Below are 23178 nucleotides of genomic sequence, written 5' to 3'. Positions count from 1 at the left end.
CCTTTGTTACACTTACCCACCCTGCTTTCGTTAAATAGACGTAACAAAGTAAAATACAAGGAAACTTTATTTTTCAGTTTTACCAAGGTTTTGCTCTGTTTTTTCCTTTTTTTTTTTTGTTTTTTTTTTGTCTTCAAGCTGTTTATTAGTGGACAAGTCCGGTCAGTTCTTGTATTAAAAAGGATCTTGATGGAGGTAGCTTTGTCTCTGTCCTGGCTTTCACTTGGTCTTGCCTGCGCGCTCATCTTCGGTAAACAAACTCAAAATAAAATTAAAACCAAAAAACTGGAATTCCAGGCGGAGGCAGCGAGCAATGCAGCCAGGCTCTCCGTGTAACAGACATGGCGCTGTGGCCTCCAGTCACTATGTACAGAGTCCAACATACATATCCCCCCTCTCTCCCAAGCACACTCCCTGCTCCAACGGGCTGGCTGCAAAGGAAGGAGTTCCTTCTCCTCCCTGAGACCTGCGCAGCAGCTTCCATGGAGGGAAACAGCACCCAGTCAGGAATGTCAGGCAGAGGCGTAGAGTGTGAAGGGATGGGGGTGGGTCACTTCAGCTTGGCTGAAAGGTCAACAGCACTGCGCCAGGGACTCACTGCTGCTGGGCCACCTGCATGGGGAGAGAAGACGAGCAGTCAGGAGACCCTGGCTTTCCCCCCAGAGCCCTCACCTGCCCCCGGTAGCTCTAGGGGGTACGTACTTGTTGGGGAGGTGGCGGTGGAGGGGGCTCACTGCTGCGGTTGGCCAGTCGGCTGAGGATGTTGCGCTCGGACATCTGAAGGCGCACTGCCACAGGTGGGATACGGGCAATGGTAGCAGGCAAGCGAGTCACATCTGCCTTCATGTCACTCAAAAGCTCCTCCAGCTGTTTCAGAACTGGAAGAGACAGGGGTTATCTGTTTAGAAGGGCAAAGACCAGAGGGGAAAGCAGTGTCCCACCCTCAGTTTAACACACTGCATTACCTTTGTGCAGCACAGCATTGGCTGGTTTATTACCAGCCATTGACTCCTTGGATAGGTGCTGGTGGCTCTCAGCCAAGCACTCCACCTCTGCAAAACGGGTGTTCAGAGCCATAGATGGATGAGAAGGGTCTTCTGACATGTTCAAATAGGCAGCTCGCCGCAACTGCTCCTCGATCACCAGCGCTTGCTCCAGGAGCTGCAAGACAGGACAGCAATGCCAAGCCATCTTTCAGCAGGTGCCTGGAAAGCAGCCGGTTTCTCCCAGTCCACTTCTCCACTATCTCAGGAGATGAGATTCTGCAGCTGAACCTCCTTTCACCTACTTCTGTTAAAACTGACCAAAGCCTGAAGACCCCAGAACTATCAAGGGCTCCATTAAGCTAGGCCAGGTACACAAGAAAACCAGGCCACAACAGGTTTAATCAAAGGCCTAAGAGTCTCATTTCTCCTCAAATTCTTTTTCACAACTGAGTTTACTATTTTATTCTTTCTTTAGGAAGCAAAGATGAGGGAGCTTCCTCTTTGAACCCAAGTCTAATGCTACTTACAGGAAGAGTCTACAAATGTTACTCATGTCAGGGACATTTGGAGAAACCAATCTAAATCCTGTTAGTGCAGGAGTGATCAGCCAGACTACACTGAATTAATGTTTTGCCCCAAAACTGACAGGAAATACATGACCTTTGTCACTCCCAGAACTAAGCTGTGGTCACTCCCAGGTAAGTTCAGGCAGAGACTGAAGGCAACCCTCTCGCCAACCCATACAGTGTTTCTAAGTTCTGCTTAGGCACACTGGGTGGGTTGTAGCACACCAAAGAGAAGCTGTGATGGAAACAGCCACTTGAACCTTAAGCCTCCTGCATACCAGTTGTTCAATAAACATTTGGAGAGAGCACACTGGACCAAGCTCCCCAATACCGTTTCCAGAGTAAAGGAAGCTCCCATACTGGAGCTTCCTTACCATGCATCATCCTGAGAGATACTACTAGTTCCACACACCCCCCTAAAATGAAAGCCTTTGTTTTCTCAGTGGAAATAGAACAGCATGCTCTTGTTCTCAGAGGTCCAGATGACTGAAAGGCACTTATCACCCTAAAGATAAAGCCTTACCTTGAATCTCCTTGCCAAGAATTTATTCTTTATTTCCAGGAAGTTACCCCTGTTCATCTCACCCTTGAAGGGTTCATTGAGGATGGCGTAACGAGGATCATTCTGAATATCCTGCCAACGGGCATAGCCATGACTGAGATGGGATGAGCTCAGGCAAACAAAGGCAGTGAGAGAACAAGGGAATACACAGCCCAGGCAAATACAGTTCTCAAGAGGGGGTGGGGAAAGGGGGTGCAGAGAGGGGAGGAACCAGAGCCAAAGGAAAAGGAATGAGAACTATGTCCTGCTCTGTGTTAACTAGGCTGACAGGAAGCTCCTCCCACAATCACTTGCACTCTTGTGAAAAGATAAAGCACTCTCTCCATTAATATGCTCCAGTCAGACCCAGGATGGTCACCTTCACTGTGATAATTTATGTACAAGGAGAGAGAACTGGTCCACCAGGGTAAGGATACTTGATAATCCCAGCAAGGAGCCAGTAGTCATGACGCCGATGCCAGATCTCATAGGTCTTCTTTGTGACAGTTGCAGCCCGCTCTTCATTCTGCCACAGGGAGTGTAGTTCTGGGAAGGCAAGAGACAAGAGAACAGCTGAAAGTTATTCCATGGACACCACCAGAGACATACAAACAAGTTCAAGCATGTAAGGATTCCTCATACCAGTGAAGCCACCATCTGCTATGTTGAACATGAAGCGCTGCTTCACCGCCTTCTTGTGCCTTTCGTCTACTGACTCTTTCGGCATCTCTCCATTCTGCAGCATCACCACATCTCTCTTATCATCATCCTTTTTCTCATCTGTACACATAGGAAATTATTAGAGAGAACATGGCAGGTATCACAGCAAGTTGGTCCCACAAAGAATCCTTGCAGGACAGGAGTTAAGGAAGAGAACAGAATTATGATCATGACTCACCTTTCTCATCCAGAGTAATTATAGGAGGGTCAGAGGGATTCTCAATAGGTGCTCTGTCTTCCACCTTCTCCACATCAGCTGCAGGAGAGGAGAACAAGAGATGTAGGGGCACATGGGAAGTCCAAGGTTTTGTTCTTCAGCCTGTGAAAACTAACACTGTTCCCTAACTCCGTGATCAAAGTCCTGAGCCACCCCAATGATTATCTACATTTACACCTGTTTCTTTAAGATGAAGTGCTGAAGAAAGGAAGATGCAGATTTAGGGAAATAGTATTTCAGGGGAAGAAGGGTTTATTGATGTTCAAGGTATTAAATAACCTCCCTTGAAGTACCTTTGCTTTCTACTTCCATTGGCTCATCTGATCTTTCCTTCACCTCCGGCTCCTCTGGTTTTTTTTCATCTGCTTCTGTGGGATTCACTGGGGATTTTGCTTCCTGTGGTGGTGTCTCCACAGGCTGGGCACACTGCTGAAGACAAATCAGAAACAAGGTAAAGCAGTGCACTGAAACAAAGACAGTAACAGCAGTTTGGAAAACAAAGATGCACAAAGATGTCAGGCCATCTCTGAAGACCTAAGAATTATCTTTAAATATCGTTCCAAGAACTCACCTCTGCCTCAGCAGCAGAACCACCACAGAAGAGGTGGCAAAAGCAGACGTTTGCAATTGCATCAGGCAAAGCAGCGACACAACACTTACCTCCATAGGGACCTCTGTTTCAGTAGCAGAAGCACTGAGCTCTTTCTCTGGTTCAGATGATTCACCTTGCTCCTTAGCACTGGCTCCTTCTTCTGCTTTTACTCCTTCTTCTGTGTATTTACCATCCAAGAGCAACAGAGCAGATAAAAGAAAAGCATCAGTAAGTTCTTCCCCTCACTGCTACCAAGCAGACATCTCCTTTGCTTCCAGAGATTAGACCCATCAAAATGGGACCAGTATCACTCAAGATTACATCCCCCCACCACCCCCTTTCCTGCCCACTCCCTCTTCTCACTGATGACAGCTCATTCAAAGAAAGCTAGTGTCCTCTCTTGCCTTTAAGGGCTTGCACATATCTTTGGCAGCCCTCCTAACACGAGAGTAAGTTGATCTGTGTCCACCCCCAGACCCCACCACCACAGCTCCGGTGAGGGGAACAGTCAGAATGAGGTCAGGACACAGGAATGTGCAAAAGGGGAGCTCTCACCAGGTGGAGGGATGGGGGCAGGTGTATTTGGCTGCGTATCCCCTGGTGTTGAAGGAGTTGGAGTTTTGGGGGAGGGTGAGCTTGGCTGTGAAAGCTTCTTGTTCTCCTCTATCTCTGCCAGCTCTGGCATACTCCAACGGCCATTCACATGCTCAAATTCCTGCACCTGCATGAGAGGATGAGAAAGATGTATTATTAGAAGAGTCACACAAAGCTCGTCCTCAGATCAGAAAGGCAGGCCACTTGGCACACAACAGAAATAGGTGTGAAAGGAGAGGTAACTCACTAACACAGGAGCCCAGTGACTACAAGTTGTATGGAGGGCCAACGCTTCATTGCTCTGCTCAGCACCTACCTTTTTGCGTATAAGTGACATGACCCCAATGCGTGTAAGAACATGCTGTCGAGAAAGACCTTCCCGTGGGACCCCATCTGCAAAGGTCTCTGCACCATCAGCTCCAGGTTCACATAAATGGCGCATGAACAGCGAGACATAGGCCCTGGAGCAGTACAGAGACAAGCAAGTAGACTACAAAACAGGTTAGCCAGAGACATGCATTATCTTTCCCTTTCAACACATAAAAGGGAAATCACCTGAGAAATCCTACCTCATAGTAACACCAGTTCTGGGATTCTAGGCTCCTTCAGGGGAGAATTTCTTGACAGAATTGCTACATACATAAAGGGTACACACAGCCAACTCAGGATCTTGAGTCAGAAACAACCATAAGCCAAAAAAAAGGACTCTGGGAGAGTAGTTACTGCATGCTTGCCATACTACTTCTCTAAAAGCACTTGCTTTTGGTGACTGATGAGTCAAGTCCAAGGACAAGAACAAGAAACAATCCCTAATCTCTCCTACCTAGTTTATATTTCATTCCCTCGTAAAGAACCAACTAACGCACTAGGGAAATGCAGTCTCTAAGGAAAGGCCAGGAAAGGCACAATTCTCATTCTTCCCTAAAGGGACTAGATGCTGCCAGTCTTCCAACCCTGCTTAACACAGACTCACTTGAACTCTTTCTCTGACTTGCCACGGAGGTCCCGAACAAGCCACTGAGTGGTGAAGGCATCCTGAGGTGGCATTCCATAACGCATGATAGCATTGAGGAAGGCTTTCCGCTGGCGGGCATTGAAACCCAAGACCTAGACAGGAGAAGACCTACAGATACGGCAAGAGCCATAGAGAAGCAGACAGGATGCAAACGCCTACCCTGGTACTACTTACCTCAATGTTCCCTCCCACACGGGCAAGTAAGGGAGGCAGAGGCTTATCCTTATCATTTCTCAGGCCTTTGCGGCTAGGCCGACGAGCTGCTGGAGAGAGAAACGCAGCTAAGGAGGAGAGACAACGCACAGCATGGTGTTGCGTGAATATTTCCCTTGCAGAGCAGTGCTACAAAGCGTATAAATCACCCAAATCAAGTCCCAGCTGTTCCCATACTCAGAGAAAGCAACCCAGGAACTGGCTTCACCAGAACTTACCTTCAGACCTCTCATCAAAGTCCTCATCTCCTTCTTCAGAAGCAACTGAATAGTCTGACTGATTATCTGACTGGTCATCCTGCCAGTCTGAAAGAAAAACAGCACGTGAGCCTGAGACGCTACTCCATTACTTCCCAGCAGCATATACTTTATACCCATTTCTCCCCCAAGTTCCCATGGATTTGTACCTCTGTCCTCCTGCGAGCCATCATTGTAGTTCACTTGCTTGCGAATACGTTTCCCCTTGCCCAGATTCCTGGCAAGATCCTCCTGCTGCTGTTCATAATGGTGACGAAGCAGTTTCTCCCAGTAATCAGGATCCACTGACTCCTCCTGCTTAATGATCTCCCGTTCAACCTCCTCTTCCTCCTGCCAGAGAGGTCACAGATTTAGTTCCAAACCTCAGCCTGTCCAAGCAGATATATGCATGCTTGCCCTTAAAGCATCAGAGCTCAATTTGTTTAATTAATCTTACATCATTCAGCACAAGATATTAGCTGACATCCACATCACACTCACCCCCATCTCCTCTTCACGAACCACATACTGGGCCACCTTGAAGGAGCTGAGATACTCATTCATGCCCTGAAGTTCAGTATCTTCTGTTTCATCCTGGTTCCGATCCAACAGACGCTCAATTGCTTTGTCATCATAGTGGATGACACTGCTGTCCTCACCTTCTTTGTTATCCCCTGAGGGAAGAGCATAGGCAACAGTTGCTGTGTGGATCTTCAAGGATCCAAGGAAAGGGAATGCCACCCTAGACCTCTCCGTAGAGCTATAATCAGCACTGTGCCTATAGTCACTTGCTAAGTAAGGAGCCAGACCTCCCCACCTCTTTCAGTTCTACTCCCAGGCACTCACCCCCCTCAGTAGCCTCATCCTTGAAGAGCTCTTCAGTGCCAAATTTGAGAATGTCATCAAGTTCCTGTTTGGACATGGAGCCTGTCTTGGAGCCCAACCCTGGTCTCACTACCAGATGAGTTAGCATCATTTTCTTCTTGGCCACCTGAGTGATACGTTCCTCCACTGAGGCCCTTGTCACAAAGCGGTATATCATCACTTTCTTGTTCTGTCCAATTCTGTGTGCACGACTGAAAGCCTAGAAAAGAGATGCGCTCAGAACAGTCTAGAGCTACAGAAGTAGTGGTCTGATACACCCCACCTACCTCCAACAATTTTCCCAGTTGCCTTCATGCTTGCTCTTAACATTAGGGAAGGCTGGCCCCTGGAAGAACCCTCTGCTATTTCACTTCCCATCTCTACCCATCCTCACTGCTCTGATTTTGCATTTCTAGAGGGGAAGTCTTGCACAAACTCCCTTTGTTTCCTCTCATCGTGAGGATTACTCCATAGTGAGTGGTCTCATTCAGACTCACCTGAATATCATTATGCGGGTTCCAGTCTGAATCATAAATAATCACAGTATCTGCTGTGGCCAAGTTAATACCAAGACCCCCAGCTCGAGTTGAAAGCAGAAAGCAGAACTGCTGAGCACCAGGAGCTTAAATGAAAGGAAAGAACAAAAGCAGTCAAGGGCAAGTGCATTATTTGTATCTTACACGCACCACCTGAGGGGGAAATCACTTCTAATTTAAGATTCCAGGAGAGCAATGGCAGAGTTGGGCCACAACAATCCTTTGCTAACTGCCAAGTACATACAAGGTGAGTTTTCATTCTGCAAAGAAGGGAGGAGACTCCGTACCATTGAAGCGATCGATAGCCTCCTGACGCATGTTCCCTGTGATTCCTCCATCAATCCGCTCATATTTGTACCCTTCATGTTCCAAGAAGTCTTCTAGAAGGTCCAACATTTTAGTCATCTGCATATCAAAACCATCACCACAAAAGAGTGAAGAACAACAGGATACCAGATCAACAGGATCCTTTCTCAGAAAAAGCACTCCCAGCCTTTGGGGTTTTCCCCATATACCTGAGAGAATATGAGCACTCTGTGACCTCCTTCTTTAAGGTTCTTTAACATCTTCTGGAGCAGCAACAGCTTTCCAGAGGCTCGAATAAGAGCACTACCATCATACATGCCATTTGGCATTTTTGGAGCTTCCTGAGAAAATGAGAGAAGAAAAGCAGTATAGGGTGGGTGAAGAAAACTGCTTGAAGGGCTATAGCTTGCTCTTAGTCCCTAAAAGTGTTCAGATGCTGACTCACATCATTACTTAGCTTGGCACAACCACAATGTGCAGCACTACTTATACGAAACATTAGTGCTACCCTTTGCCTCTTCTCTTTCAAATTGACTCCTAGGTGCCCTTGTCTTTCTTACTGACTTAGTCCCTACTTTGACTGTCTTCATCATCTTGCATGAGTCACAAGATAGCTTCTACCTGTCATACAAAGATACTGAAAAAAAGAAAGGTTTTCTTGCATGCTGGGTCTACATGAAGACAGGATGGGAAAGAAAGAATAGAATAGAAGAAAGGGGGGAAGGGGGACCCCTTGATGGTTTACTAGGGAGCTAACTGGCTCCCTGGTTAACAGCCAGCAGGGAATTTGCTTATATAGAGTAACTGGACATACCATAGCAGCCACAGGAAAGAGGTAGGGGTGGTTGCAGCACTTCTTCAGATCCATAACAACATTGAGCAAGGACACTTGGTTACCACCACCACGTGCATTCAGTGCCTCAAAGTTTCTTGTCAAAATGTATTTATAATACTTCCTGAAAAGAAAAATACAGCTCAGACACCCCTCATGAGAATGACTTAACACACTCTTTGCTAAACTCTGCACAGCTCCTGGCATCACCGGCCAGCTACCTAGGCTCTGCCACTGGCATTCACTGTCTCTTTATTCCTTACATCAAAGCACAGATTAGTAAACCCTCTGCTATAGTGGCAGCAGGGAATCTTCCTCCTATCCACTGTGCAGAAAGCCCTATAGTGAGGATGAGGCTATTTCAACATCATCTTTGAAACAGAAGAGCAGAGCAACAACAGCAGGTACTCTCTTCATCCCCATACTCACTTCTGCATGGGGCTCAATTCCACTCTGACAATGAGTTCAGTCTTAGATGGCATATTCTTGAAAACATCAGCTTTGAGACGCCTCAGCATGTGTGGGCCCAGCATGTCATGCAGCTTCTTGATCTGATCTTCCTTGGCAATATCTGCAAACTCTTCTAGGAAGCCCTCCAAGTTACTGCAGAGAAAGAGACACTCAGCAAAAGCCACAAAGGAAAAAGGAGGGGGAAGAGGGGAAGAAACCCACAAGAAACAGAATAGGAGTGACAAAACAGGCAGGCTGACTTGCACTGCAAGACATACTGGAATCTCTCTGGCGTGAGGAAGTTCAGCAGGTGGAACAGTTCTTCCAGGTTGTTCTGCAAGGGAGTTCCTGTAAGCAGCAGCTTGTGCTGGAGGGAGTAACCATTCAGCACACGGAAGAACTGTGAAGTAGAGAGCAGGGAAGAAACAGTGGTGATGGAAGGAAAAAAAACACATACAAACATATCAGAGGCTTATTAAGTCATAGGCCTACGAAAAAAAAGCCCAATGCTGACAACCAAGCTAGGGTAGAGTTTAGATCACATCAGCTGTTTGGACAAGAGCTCCAAGTAGCTCACATTCCAGTCAGGGTCACTAGACTGATCTCATTTGGATCATTGCTCTGCATAGCTAAAACGTGACTGCAGCAAACCCTACAAGCCATCAGGTGCTAGTAGGCTCTTCTTACTCTTCCAAGTTACAAGCTCTGAGACCACCAATCATTTCCAGACTGCTATGCTACCTACTTTTTCTTGCTAAATTAGTGTTCCACATCCTTACAACTACTCTGCCTTGAGAATTCTAGAAATAGCTAAGTCATTCTTCTTATTCATATCAATCTGGGCAATGTTCCAGAGCTCTGAACAAGCAGAGGAGAGAAAGACCTAAGGGTTTTCCAATGTGTCTTTAAGGTAATTTGTGCTGGTTTTCACAATGAAAGAACTCCAGACAGAGGTACTGAGCAGAAAAAGTACTGAAGTGCACAAGTGTACCATGCTCACCAGCAGAAATTGACAATAAAGCCATCATTTATTTATGAACATGGCCATTTCTTTGCTTCCTTTACACTTAGCAAATACAAGGTCAAACTTTTTGAAAGCAGCTTGTAGTAGATGGCAAACAACAACAACAAAAAAAACACCCTCAAAGAGAAACCCATCATCACTTCAGTTTTGGTTATCATACCAGGAGCATCCTTCTCACGGCTTCCATGGGGTTTTATCTTTCTACATAGTAATACTAGAAAAAAAACCAACAACCCCAAACACTATTTTGGAATCAAATATGGAAGTTACTGATTAGCAAAACTTTAGCAGATAACTGCACTCTGTCAAGAAGCTTCTGACCTGCCTTGCAGCCAAACACCTACCACGACAGGAAGCTGCTCTAGAAAGACATAGATTTAATAGTCTTGGTAAACAACCAATTGTAACTATTAGTCGTAGTGTAACCTTGAGCCTTTACATCCTTTCTCTATTAACAAATACTAATAGTAAGCATTCATTACTACTTCCAGTAATTTCAATGCTAAGCACAGAATGGCATCCAGTCTAATGCCCACAATAAAAAAATAAGAGATCTGGAAACTGGACTGCAAGCACAGCTGTGATGTTTCTGAACGATGCCTCATGCCAAGATCCAGAAAACTAAAGCCATTTAAGCAAAAAGAAATCAAGAGGCAATTCTGTCTTACATAGTCACACAGAACATATAAAACCAGATTTCCAACAGCAATTGTTTTTAGCATACTAGTACCCAGCCGAAGACAGACAAATCAATAATAGAGAATTAAGGCACAAGAACTTAGGGAGGGGCTGGATTAAGAAAGGTCAGTCTACTGAATTCAAACAAGCTCAGTTAAGGTGCAGCCTCATACAAAAACACCTATATAGCTTTCAGCATCTACCAAACATTTTCTTGGCAGGCTCGGGAAGTGGACCCATGTAAACCTCTTGAAGTTCAACAAGGCCAGGTACCAGGTTCTGCACCTTGGTCAGGGCAATCCAAGCACAAACACAAGCTGGGTGGAGAACACATTGGGAGCAACCCTGAGGAGAAAGACTTTGGGGTGTTGGTTGATGAGAAGCTCAACATGAGCTGGCTTCAGTGTGCACCTGCAGCCCAGGAACCCAACTGTATCCTGGGCTGCATCAGAAGGAGTGTGACCAGCAGGTTGAGAGAGGTGATTCTCCTCCCCTCTTTGCTCTTGTGAAACCCTATCTGGAGTATCGTGTCCAGCTATGAGACCCCCAACATAAGGAGGCTGAGTAACTGTTAGAGCGAGTCCAGAAGAAAACAACCATGAAGATGATCATAGAGCTAGAGGATCTCTCTTATTAAAACAGACTGAGAGTTGGGGTTGCTCAGCCTGGAGAAGAGAAGGCTTTGGGGAAACCTTAGAGTAGCTCCAGTGCCTAAAGGGCTACAAGAAGCCTAGAGAGGGGCTTTCTACAAGGTCATGTAAGGGTAGAAAAAGGAAAATGGCTTTAAAATGAAAGAGGGTAGATTCAGACTGGAGATTAGGAAGACATTCTTCACTGTAAGGCTGGTGAGGCACTGGCACAGGTTGCCTAGGGAAGCTGTGAATGCTCCATTCTTGGCAGTGCTCAAGGCCAGGCTGGATGGGGCTTGGAGCAACCACATCTAGTGGAAGGTATCCCTGCCTGTGGTGTTGGAACTAGATAACCTTTGAGTATCTTTTCAACCCAAACTATTCTATGCTTCTGTGATTTTTGAACACCTTTGCCCACCTCTCCCATTCCTGTAACATCCACTTAGTTCTGCTACAAATCTAGATGAATAGAGAGAGGAGGCCTACTCTGGAAGCAGAATAACTGTACTCATGCAACCTGTTTTATGCTCAGTATGGTAAACCTTTCCAGAACAGAGGTGGTGCAGATACATGATCTGCTTTCAAGGAAGCCAGTCTGTATTTCAGAGTACCAACAACATCCAGGTTTTTCCTCTTTTCCAGCATACTCCAGTTGCCTATTCACCTAGAGAAAGCTGTTTTAACCAGTGACATGTATTAAAGTGAAGTTGTGGCCAGTGATACTTAATCTCCAAATGAAGGCTCTGTTTGGTTTTGTTTTTAAATAAACACATCAAATTTACTACTGCACTAAGAGCTGACAGATAAACTTACATGCTTAGAAGCAGCTATCTAATCTTCTGAATGCTCCCTGACCATTCTCCCCTTCAATATATGTCATGCCTATAAGCCACCTATGTTTCTCTGGTACCTTAGACTGATTGTTCTTCAGTCTGTGAGCTTCATCCACAATGAGACAGGCCCAGTCAATAGAGCCTAGTATGGCCATATCAATTGTGATCAGTTCATAGGAGGTGAGAAGCACATGGAACTTCACAGCAGCCTCCTTCTGCAAAGGAAACAGAAAGGAACATGGTAAGGGGACAGGGGACAGCCCCAGAACCAAGTAGATGCAGTATTTCTCCATCAAATTATTCTGGTGAGCCCTGGACAAACAGTACATCACTTTTCACACCCACAGTTTCCTGTCACAAGATTCAAAATGCTACTTAAACCATCCTAGCCTTTTAATCCCTTATTACCCTCAACACACAGGAGTCTCCTCAACCCCCTCAGGACCCGCTACTTCTGGGCAGCTGCCAAGTATCATAACAGAGAAGTTTAAGAAATAAGCAGCAAAGAGAAGCACAGCAGGGAAATGAGATTTGGAGAAGACTAGCTCATCAAAAAACTAAGACTTCGTAAGATTTGTAATTCATCACTAAACTTTAAGTTAATGCAGTTCAATTTCAAGGTAAGGAAAGGAGTCCTTACCTATCTCTGCCACTGGAAAAGCTTCAGCTCCCATCTTGCTTTTACTAGCAAGACTAAAATTCTACAAACACTAGCGATCTAGATCAGGCTCTTCCTTCCTGTCTGGGCACAGAGTGCAATTTCTCAGATGTCTAGGTATGGCCTCGCTGTCAGCAAGTTCCTCAGATTAGAAAGCTCGTATTTCTTGTATATTTATCTTTTCCATAGAATGGCAATTCTGACATTGCCTTCAATCTGTAGAAGTGCTGCACAACTTCACAGATTAAGTAGAAGAAAGAGGGACTTGCCTATGGTCAGTATTACCTTAGTCAACCCTCTTTTTCCAGCACCAAATTAGTTCAGACTAGTACAGAGCGTTAAACAGTCTAGAGCAAGAGTCTAAATACCCATCAGTCATCGATTTGCAGTTATTTCCCCTTGGAAGCTACAAGTATCATCAGCTCCCAGGGACACTAGAGTATCTGAATCTCAACTGCTGAAAGCCAGGGCAGCGCATCTCTTCCTTCAGTTCATGCCTGTGTTCCCTCAGAGTTCTGTACCTTCATTCTGGATGCTTTCTTGCCTCCACGAATTGCATTATCCTCAAAAGTGAACTCATTCTCCCGGATGATGGCCCGGCTGTCTTTATCCCCAACATAGGTCACTACATACATGTCTGGGGCCCACATCTCAAATTCTCGTTCCCAGTTGATGATTGTGGACAGTGGGGCACTCACCAAAAAGGGACCCTTTGAGTGGCCCTACAAACAAGAGTCAGTAAGAGCATTAGATGAATACAACCACGAATGCAGGCAGAATCAACATGGACAGTAATCTCTCAGTTCTCACCTCTTTGTATAAGGAATATAGGAACACAGCTGTCTGCACAGTCTTTCCCAGACCCATTTCATCAGCCAAGATTGTATCTGTGCCCTGGGCCCAAGAGAAGCGCAGCCAGTTCAGTCCTTCCAGTTGGTAGGGATGCAGAGTCCCCCCTGTTACATCAAGGTACTCTGGTTGCCGGTCATATTTCACTGTTGGCTACAGTGCAAAAAAAGAAGAGTTGGTATTTTTTACCTTAGCTAGACAGCTACCAAGACTCCCTTTTCAAGCCACCCATATATTCCCTAGTGCTGATGAGATTTCAGACAAAAAAATAAATAAATCACCAGATAAGATTCCTATATGTCCACCAAACCCTTTTTTTGTTATACCCTTTCACCAAGAGCCAGCCAGTGTCTCACCCAAAGGAGAAGGTGGGCCTCTGTCTGAAGGCTCTAGAACCCATTTGTTTTTCGGCCCATGAAGAAACTCTAAACCATATGCTCTTTAGTCTCCGGTTTCTCATTTACCTGCTCCCTCCCCAGAATAAGCAGATGTATCAAATGGCTCCTAAGCAATAAAAACAGTAACTTACATCTACTGTGGGAGTCTCAGGAGGCCTTTCCAGTTTACGCATCTTCACTTTCTTTAACTTCTTACCAGGCCTGCCCTCTTCACCTCTCATCAGCTCCCTGTGCAGAGACAGTCCCAAGAACATGCAAGTTTAATGGCTTTTTGTAACAGATCAAGGGAAAACCATTGCAAAGGATAGGAGGGCAATGACTCAAATACGCTCAAGAGAAAAGGACTGGAGCCTTCATGAACTGGTGCAGAGGCACAAAGTACCTTGTGGCCCTTGCCAAAAGGAATAAGAAGTCACCAACAAGGTAATGCTTCTTGGGTATCTCCATATATTAATCCAGCCAGTGCTAGGGACTGAAATCCTCTAGTTTTCTCTTGAAAGAAAGCAAAGGAACACAAGCTCTAGATACTTCTCTTACCTGTGATTCCAATAGGCTTGCTTGTAGAGGTCATAATCTTGGATATCCACATCTTCACTTTCCCACGATGCCTGATCATAGGGTAGGTCTCTCCATTTGATCAAATAGTGGACATTCCCCTTCTTATCCACACTGTGGAAAAAAACAGTAAGTCTTAAGTACAGTGAAAAGGCAGTATTCACACAATTCACCCCAATGGGAGAGAAGGAAAGGATCCCTCAGTGAAGCAACAGAAACAAAAGAACTTTGTCATACCCACTGTTTCCCCTGAACAAGCGAACTCCCACTGTTTCCCCCAGTCATAGTGCAGTTTAGCTCATCCACTCTCCCTTAGCCCTGCTTAAGGTCTTTGTGGAAAATCCTCTTTCCTATGTCCCTTACCTATGATTAAGGATTCTGTGGATCATCATCCACTCAGGCTTGATCCCGTATCGATAGAAGCGCTCCTCCATCTCAGCATATTTGGGGTCCTTGTTTTTTCTCTTCCGGCTTTTCTCCTCTTCCCCTCCAAAGTCCCCTGAGGGAGGCTCATCCATGTCATTTTTACGCTGGTAGTTACGAAACATGACCTGGCAGTGCAGCTCCAGCTGGAATAGGGGCAGAAGCAGTTAGTAGGTGTTTTCCCCACCAACTATCGAAGATATCTCCCCTGAACTATCCAGCCACATGGTGTGGTTAAAGTCCTCCACTCACCTGCAACTCAGAGACCCAAGAGCAGTGCCAGTAGGACATGCCCTGCCATTTGACAAAGAACTGCCTTTCTGGCCGACCCTCCAGAGGCTTAGGGGGTGGAGCATTAGGGTCAGCATCAGGTGGACGTGGTGGTGGTGGGCCAACTGGAGGCTGACCCCATTTCCAGATCAAGATCTTCTGCACCTTCCCTTTCAAGGCTGGGCACTGAAAAGTTAAACAGAGCTTGTTACAAAGCGTACATACTCTGCAGCACACAAACACTGAGAAATAGAAGCATACAGTCACAGTTCTTTTCCTTAACTATAGCTTTACTATGCAGATAGCATTTGCTTTTTGGAATTAGAAGGTTTCATCCTCTTTATCTCCATCATTTGTTTGAGCTTTCCCCAGTTTGTCTTCTTTTTCTAGGACTGACAAACCCCAAACTGAATTCAGAATCTCAATTCAGTTTTTTCCCCAGGGCCACAGCAATTCAGAAACTCTACATGAAATATAGAAATTGCTATGCTTGATGAACTCCAGTAATATATCCAGCCACAAGTCCCAGTGGAAGTCTGCACAAAAAGTATCTTGCTGTAGAACTACTGGCCCAGCCCATGGATATATCCTGAAGCAGCTTTTGTGTTCATCGTCTTAAAATCACTTAATGAAAGCACCTAACACCACTTACAATACTTCATGAGCTTTCTGGAAAGGCATGACGTTTCTGCCAACCACCTACTAAGACAGGGCTTGGCATTATGAAGTTTACAGTCCAAGTAGAGTGTTTGGCTCTGCATTACTTTAAAATACAATTTAAAATCACTGAATTTGCTTGCACTCATTCTCCTGCTTCTACATATAGGATCTGAGAAAACTGAGCCTTGTCATCCTAGACCCAAAACTGCCCAACTACTCTGCACAAGGGCAAACCCCATGAGACTCGATGGCTGTAACCCTGTCCTTCCTGCTGGCTGGAAAAAGCAGCCAACTGACAAAGTGTTACACAGACACAGAAAGCCAGGCCTTGATATGACAAAAGTGTGAGAGGAGGCAAGCCTTCAGAGAACTAATTCTTCCCCACAAAATATGATCCAAAAGGATTCAACTGATCATTGCCTGCAGTAGGAGAATGGTACTAGCAGAAACTCACAGTGCAGCGAGGACACAGCCACTCTCCATTGGGAATCTCTGGCAACGGGGGATTCAGACAGTGTATGTGATAGGATGAAGGACAGGCATCACAGCAGAGCAGCTCTCCTCCATCCTTGCAGACCCTACAGAACTCCATATGATGGTCATCCTCTTCCTCAGCATCCCCCACAACATCCTCCAGGATTTCCTCACCTTCAGAGTTATCCTCCTTTGCTTCCCACTGAATGCCCTCTTTTTCCTATAGGAGAGGGAAATCAGAAAGCCAAATGGCACAGTTGTGATTATTACCGGAGAAAGGCAGCCTCAAGTCACTTTAAACTTCTCCCTCTATCATCAGTTTGGGGAATCCAGTACTCACACAGTGTGGGCAGCTCCATTTGCCCTCTGGGGCTTTCTCCATGTCTGGGTCCAGGCAAACCATGTGGTAGGCACGAGGGCAGGTATCACACAGTATAATTTCTCCTCCCTGTTGGCACACCTCACAGTAGTCCTGGTGATCAGTCTCATAACCATCCACAGCCACTGTGGAGTCTTCCTCACCTACAAAGGATGGTGAAGAGTTACAATACAACCCGCAGGTAGAGGCTTCCAATAGTAAGGGATTATACTCTCCCGAAAGCATAATACAGATATATATAATATATATACAATATTCTCCCAACATAGCAACATGAAGATCAGGAGTCCAGAACTATTCTTGTTTTACCTAGGTAAACAGGGCTAGGAGCAAGAGCTAGAACAGGAGTAAAATAAGCCCCTTTGTGCCTTCCACTTACAAAATTAACAGTGTAACTGAAGTGAGGAAAACTCGACTTTGGCAGGGAAACAGACACAGTGCTGAAACAACTGAAAACCTTTTCCTTATTAAAAACAGTGTCAGGTTCTTGCTTAACAATTCTCCTCCCTCAAGTATGCTGTTAAATATACAAATTCTGCATAGACATTTCTGTAATCTTTCCACACATTAGGTGCACTGCTGTCCACAACTAAGAGCTAAATGTCCATACCTTTCTTCTTCTTTTTCCCAGCTTTGAGTTTTTTGCGGCTGCGGCTACTACGGCTTGTAGATCCGTCTGAAACAGAGTAGCTGTTGATGCTGGCATCATCGAAGTCTGACTCTACATCCAGATCATCATCTTCACTCTGAGGTAGATTAGAAAAACACTGTGCTACCCAGGCACGCATACTGGAGACAGCAAAGAGACATGCATCCCAGAATTTCTAGCACATCATCACCTCCTCCTCCTCAGGAGGTCAAGGAAGGAGCATCACTTACCGATGATCTTTTACGCTTGGAACCAAATCCTCCCAGTTTTATTTTCAAAGGCGCCACCTTCTTTGTTTTAGGTTTCTTGATATCAGGAATACGAGGACTGGCCTTTGGCTTCCGCCGGGCATTAGGGCCTGGAAACAGAGGAGCCTACAAGTCAGGATTACTGCCTTGACACCACTTGCCTTCTACCATTCTGCCAGATTCTTTATCTCACCTTTGCCCTCCTTTGTCTTGGCTTTCCTGAGTGGCACATCTACAGGGGGTTGTGGCAGGACAGCATCCACATTTGTCACCATACTCTCCACTACTGCAACAGCTGCAGCTGCAGCAGCTGCCACAGATGCACCTGAACTTCCCTTGAAGGGGTTGTTTGTGCTGAACTCTCTCCATTTGGCTCCCAGTACCATCATCATCTTCGACACTGCTATTTTAGGGTTCTTGGCTGCAATAAGTGGCCTGCAGACATTAAAAGAAAGAAAAGTTACCAGACCACCCTGAAATCCAAACCATTATTCCTCCCTGCCACCCCCATAAACATTTCTATCTCAAGCCACATTCCTTTCTAATCTCTTGATCTCAACAGCCAATGAATCTCTTAACTCTCATCCTTCACTCTGTGTGGAGGATGCAAATACTCAGGGGGTTGGAAGGTGAAACAAAATTTAGCATACTAAGGAAGAAGGGGAACAGGGAATGAGAGCTTTCATCATCTCCAACACCAAAACCAAAAAATTATGTGGCTCAATTATTTCACTGTTGCTTCATATTTTGCTAGGTAGGACAGTGGTGCATCTAAAGTGTCTTGAGTTTCAAGCCAAAGGAACTTAGTCCTTGTCCCATCTCTCTTTTTGCTCGAGTCCTTCCAAATATAGGCTTACAGTTTACCTGACAAACTGGCTGAAAGCTTTGTAGTTGGTAAGAGTGCGGTAGTCCTCCTCTGTGAAGATGTGATCTATATCCTCCATGCCCCAATCCTCCAAGAGCTGAGCAGATGATTTCGGCTCCTATGCAAAGAGAATCACAGCAACTGTGAGAAAAAGCTCTAGTTCCGCTCCAGGAAAGATCTGAACTTCCACACATCCACAGAAGACCCAATGGGTCAGGACAAGGGGATTTTTCCCCTCCTGTCCACTTATCACCGCCGTATGACACATCCTCAATAGAACATCAGTGGAGGTGGGAAAAGTCTTTGGATTCAACACACATCCTAGGCATGTTTAAGGCAGAAGAGAAAGAATGCAAGGTGGGAAAATGGTGAAGGCAAGCAGGTCTAGTAGAGGAATAAGAACTTAACAGCCCCAACTCCACATACCATCTTAAACTGAAAGCACAATGATCCCCAAAATCAGATACATGGGAAGAAGGACCATGCAGTCAGTCAGCAAGGGTAGCTTCTCACCTTTGAGTCATCATCTTCTTCCTCCTCTTCCTCCTCCTCCTTGCGCTTGGCTTTGTTTTTCTTTTCCTTCTTGGGCCCTAATTTCTTCTTTTTCTTCTTCCCAGGTGTGTAGTCACTGCCCTCACTGTCAGAGCGCAGAACCTCCTCTTCCTCCTCCACAAACTCATTCCCCTCACCAGAGCTGTCCCCCAGCTGGGGAGGGAGGGAGAGAGAAGATCAGGTAGCTGTGAGAAAATACCCTGGATAAGCACTAAACAGCACACTCTCCCCAGGTTTGAGAGGGTTCATACAAAGGATTGCTGCCATGGGCCAACAACAACAGAAGGCAAACTCACCCCATATATCCACATTTTAGAGTGTGACCTTGGGCATTCTTTTCCTTACCTCCTTCTTCTGACGCTTGTTGAGCTTGGGCACTTTGGGTTCCTTTAGTTTCTTGGGCTTCTTCTTCTTCTTGATTTTGGGGGTGTCAGCCTCTGACAGAAGCTCTTCTTCTGGCTCTTCTTCAGGCTCTGGAGGGAAAGAGATGACATGTCTTATTCAAACCCCATCTATACACTACAGCATAGCCACTTCTCAAAGATCTCAGAACACTTCTATGTAAATACGCAGCAAGCAGACAACTGCTTACTTTGTTACTGTTCAAAACAGATGCCAACAAATCTTAAGTTACCACTGTATAGTTTTCCCCCTCCCTCCAACACCACCTATTTCCACAATATTCCTTCTCCAAGCAGAGATGCACTCAGATCTTGCCATAATCCAACAAGAAGAGAAAAAAATATAGATGTGGCCATCTATTCTAAAGGAGACAAGATGGTGAACACATCTGAGAACCTGACTAGGATGGCATTAAGGTACACAGGTCTCCAGGAAAGCAGTACAGAGCACCATACAGCCACATGCAAAACAGAGACCAGTAAGCCACTACTTCTCCTCCATAGGAAAGCTGTTACTCAGCAACTCTATTCCAATCCGGATTTGACACAACCTTCCCCCAAGCCCTTCCCTCTGCACCAAGAGCTAAGCAAGCTCACTGTTCAGCCAGAGGAATGCATGCCAGCTCCCATCTGCACAGCCCCCCTTTCCCTGCCTGCCCCTGGGACGAGGGGCAGCCACAGAGCCCTTCCCTTTGTGGCAGCCTGCATCAGCCACCCGCCCTCCCCACTGCCCCGCCCACCGCACACAGCCAGAGTCACTCCTTCTCCCTCCAAGGGAAAATGGCCTCCTGACCACAGGAGCTGGGCAGGATGGAGGAAGCCACAGGTCAGATGAGCTACCACAGCCAGGGCTGAAGCTGCACAGGCTGAGCTCTCAGAACCTGGAGTCCCACACCTGGCTGCTGCCATATTGCCAATCGGTGGAGATCTCTTCACTCCCACAGCCCTGCAACACCAGGTCCTTCAGGAATCCCACCTCTTCTTCTCCCCCAAGTTCTGACTGTCCCATCCATTCAAACATAGTACCTAAAGCTCTCTAGTTTGCAGGCAGTTTAGCAGTTTTTCTTCACCAAGACTTTCCTTACAAGGCTTACTAACAGTCCCCTTCTAAGGTTTTACAGATGCCAAAAACCCTAGTGTTAAAGCTTTAAGAAAAAACAGCAAACAAAATAAGCCAAAGCAGACAACACCATTTCCCACTTTCAGTGCAACATTTCTCTTGCATGTGACAAAGACACTACAGCACAAGTTAGTAGGAAAACTCAACCTTGTCCTACAATCCAGCACATCAGGACAGACATTATCGCTTTTCACACGGAAGCAGAGAATCCAGATATAGATCCACAGAGCAAGCCATCAACAACCACAGCAGCAACAAGAACAAAAACCCCAACAGAAGAGTACCCAGAGCTCCTCCAACTCAAGTCTCATGTTGATGATGAGGATGTAAGCATCAGGGAAAAGGCAAGGTACAAAGACTACGAGAAATGCAAAGGTGAGCAAGCAGCACCGAGCAAGAACCACAAGAAACCTCAATAATTGGGTGTGGTGAAGGAAAGTGGGTCATGCAACAGCCCAGGGCAGTTTGCTCTGGACGTCAGCCGGTCTGAGTTCCCAGATGAAAGCAAAGCCAGGCACCCTGCCCTTTCACATACCCCCCCACTTTCCCCTCCCCAGTCATAAAATACGACACTTGCGGGCATTTTGGTACCCCATCAGAACTGGACGCTCTGCCTCCACCCCTTACACCTCCTCAGAGCACAGGCTCCAGCAGCCTTGGAACAAAGTCAGCTCCACCTGACATAAAGCCACAAGCCTTGCACTTTGAAGTAACCCCGGGACTCAGCTATCAAAGCCATGTGTGTAACTTGTAGTAAAAAACAATAAAAAGACATTCCCCAGCACATAGTGTATTTCCCATATTCAGCTTAAGACCAGCATTACCCCCGCTTCACATACATGCCCTGCATGCTCTCCATACCTGGATGCTGGGGTATGGCATTGTTCAATAGGATCTCCATCTCATCATCATCACTGCCCCCTGAGCACGGTGATGGAGAGCCAATGCCCGATGCCATGTCCTCCGACTGGGGGAGGCCTGGGCTTACACAGGGTGTCGCTTTCTTGCCAGTCAAGCCAGTACTTCATTGAAAAGAAAAAAAGAGAAAGTTACAGCAAACCTGAACTCCGTTTTCCCAAGCATTAATGCTACCAAGATCCGTGAGAAAGCTTAGACAGCAACTTCACTGAATTTGGAGCCTACAGATAATAGAAACACTGGCAGCAAGTATCATCTGAGAGTTGTGATGAAGCAGGCTTTGAAGACACTAGATATTAACCTGAGTCAGCAACTCATCTCTGGCGAGGAAGCCAAAACAGCTGTCCTATAGGAAAATTTTCCCATCCCCTGCAGCCAGCTGCCCTCGGTTATTGCTACCTTGGCAGGGAAGGCTTCCAAAGAAGCCCTTGTGCACCGGGACGCAGTCAGCGAGCCGCCTCAGGGAGGAAGGGGCAGCCCACGCGGGGCCCGATGCGGCGGAACTGGCACTGCCGGCAGTGCCTAGCTCGCCCGCCCCAACTTGGCGCGCCGGCCCCGGGCTGACACGGCCGCAGAGGTCGGTCAGCGTCGCCCCGCTCCGCCGGCGGCCCCACACAAAGGATAGGGCTGGCTCGGCGGCGCCCGCAGCGCAGCCCCGCTCCGCTGCCCGCCGCACCCCCAGCTTCCCCCGCCCGGAGCGGGGTTGCGCGGCGCAGGGCGGGGGCGGCGGCGGGAGGGGGCAGCGTCTGCAGGGCGGGGGCGCGGGGCGGGGCCGGGGCAGTCCGGCTAGCGTGAGGCGAGGGGCCGACCCCCCCCGACACGGACGGGCTGCGGGGACCGACGGTGCGGGGCCAGGTGGGGGAGGGGAAATGCCCTGCGGCCGCCCGGCCACGGACACGCCGCGGCCCTGCGGGGAAGCTGCGGCCGGCAGCTAACGGGACTTCCTGCGGAGGGGGGGAAGGAGGGGGGGGCCGGCCGCAGAAGCACCCCGAGAGGCGGCAGGAGGCCCTTCCCGCCCTCGTCCCTTCTCGTCTCCTCACCCAGCTCCAGTCCCCGGTTCCGCTCTCACCACTACCGCCGCCGCTGCTGCTGCTGAAGGGAAAATGGCTCCGGCCCCGGCACCGCCTCTTAAAGGGGAAAAAACCCGGCCAGGCCACGCCCCGCTCCCGCCTCCATCCCATAATATGCCCCCGGACCCCAGCAACAGGCCACGCCCCTATCTCCTCGGCAACCACCCCCCCCGAGACATCCCATAATATCCGCCCTCCCTTCAGAACTTCCCACTCACTGCCCGGCCCGGCATCCCATAATAATCACCCCTCCCGCCGGGAACATCCCATAATAAGCCCCCCAACCCCCCTGAGAAACATCCCATAATACTCCCCACGCTCGCACCCCTTCGCTCCGGCATCCCATAATACTCGCCCTCCTTTCCCCCCCCCCCCCCCCCCCCCGCACCCGGGACCCCGCGCCAGGGCAGGGCGCCCCTCGCGGTTCGGCCCCTCGCCCGCGCGCGTGCCGGCCGGCCTGCCATCCCATAATAGGCACACCCCCCCCTGCGGCGGTGGGGAGGAGGACGGGGGGCACACTGTATACCCCCCAGAACATCCCATAATAGTCACACCCCGGGCGCACATCCCATAATAGTCACACATACACCCCCTCCACCCCCCACCCCCCCCGCTCAGGCAGGCATCCCATAATAGTCGCCGGGAGCCACCGTCCAGCCAGGCATCCCATAATACTCGCGGCCGCCCGCCCCGCACCCCAGGGGGCTCCTTTCCCCGCCACCCCTCCTCCCCGCCATTACCCTCTGTTGCCCACCCCGCCCCGCCCGGCCCGCGGCCCGCGGCGCCGCAGTCAAGGTCCCGGGGCACTGGGCCAGCCACGCAGCCCGAAGCGCTCTGGCATCGCCCGGCCCCTGCGC

The 23178-nt window shown here is 47.8% G+C and overlaps 1 protein-coding gene and 1 non-coding gene across 16 annotated transcripts; both read right to left on the bottom strand.

Moving 5' to 3' along the window:
* Positions 1-49: 49 nt before the first annotated feature.
* CHD4 (chromodomain helicase DNA binding protein 4) lies at positions 50-22470 on the bottom strand. 15 transcript variants are annotated; one of them, XM_061365532.1, is made up of 40 exons: positions 22292-22470; positions 21195-21355; positions 19158-19285; positions 18774-18965; positions 18260-18378; positions 17589-17830; positions 17378-17505; positions 17109-17244; positions 16460-16641; positions 16100-16339; positions 14968-15171; positions 14656-14861; positions 14275-14406; positions 13869-13965; positions 13301-13492; positions 13012-13212; positions 11910-12047; positions 8947-9068; positions 8648-8821; positions 8201-8342; positions 7596-7727; positions 7368-7485; positions 7042-7166; positions 6527-6764; positions 6182-6354; positions 5851-6031; positions 5663-5773; positions 5406-5512; positions 5190-5323; positions 4533-4677; positions 4178-4343; positions 3691-3800; positions 3324-3459; positions 2992-3069; positions 2736-2873; positions 2531-2639; positions 2076-2208; positions 966-1161; positions 735-878; positions 50-612 (listed from the first exon to the last, which is right to left on the bottom strand). In XM_061365532.1, exons 2-40 carry the CDS (start codon positions 21289-21291, stop codon positions 551-553), a joined length of 5808 nt encoding a protein of 1935 aa, XP_061221516.1. In that variant the 5' UTR covers positions 21292-21355; positions 22292-22470; the 3' UTR covers positions 50-550. The 15 variants fall into 15 exon arrangements, with proteins under 15 accessions (XP_061221516.1, XP_061221519.1, XP_061221518.1 ...); XM_061365535.1 differs by having other exon boundaries at positions 3324-3456; XM_061365534.1 differs by having other exon boundaries at positions 22321-22470.
* LOC133218834 (small Cajal body-specific RNA 11) lies at positions 4012-4150 on the bottom strand. The gene has a single exon (XR_009727279.1). It is a non-coding gene; the product is annotated as a small Cajal body-specific RNA 11 (non-coding RNA).
* Positions 22471-23178: the final 708 nt, after the last annotated feature.

Source organism: Neopsephotus bourkii, unplaced genomic scaffold (assembly GCF_033783945.1).
Source record: "Neopsephotus bourkii isolate Nb327-2 ecotype Australia unplaced genomic scaffold, CSIRO-AGI_Nbou_v1 NB_1287, whole genome shotgun sequence".
In the NCBI taxonomy this organism is placed as follows: domain Eukaryota; kingdom Metazoa; phylum Chordata; class Aves; order Psittaciformes; family Psittacidae; genus Neopsephotus; species Neopsephotus bourkii.
This window is presented reverse-complemented; position numbering and strand designations above follow the sequence as displayed.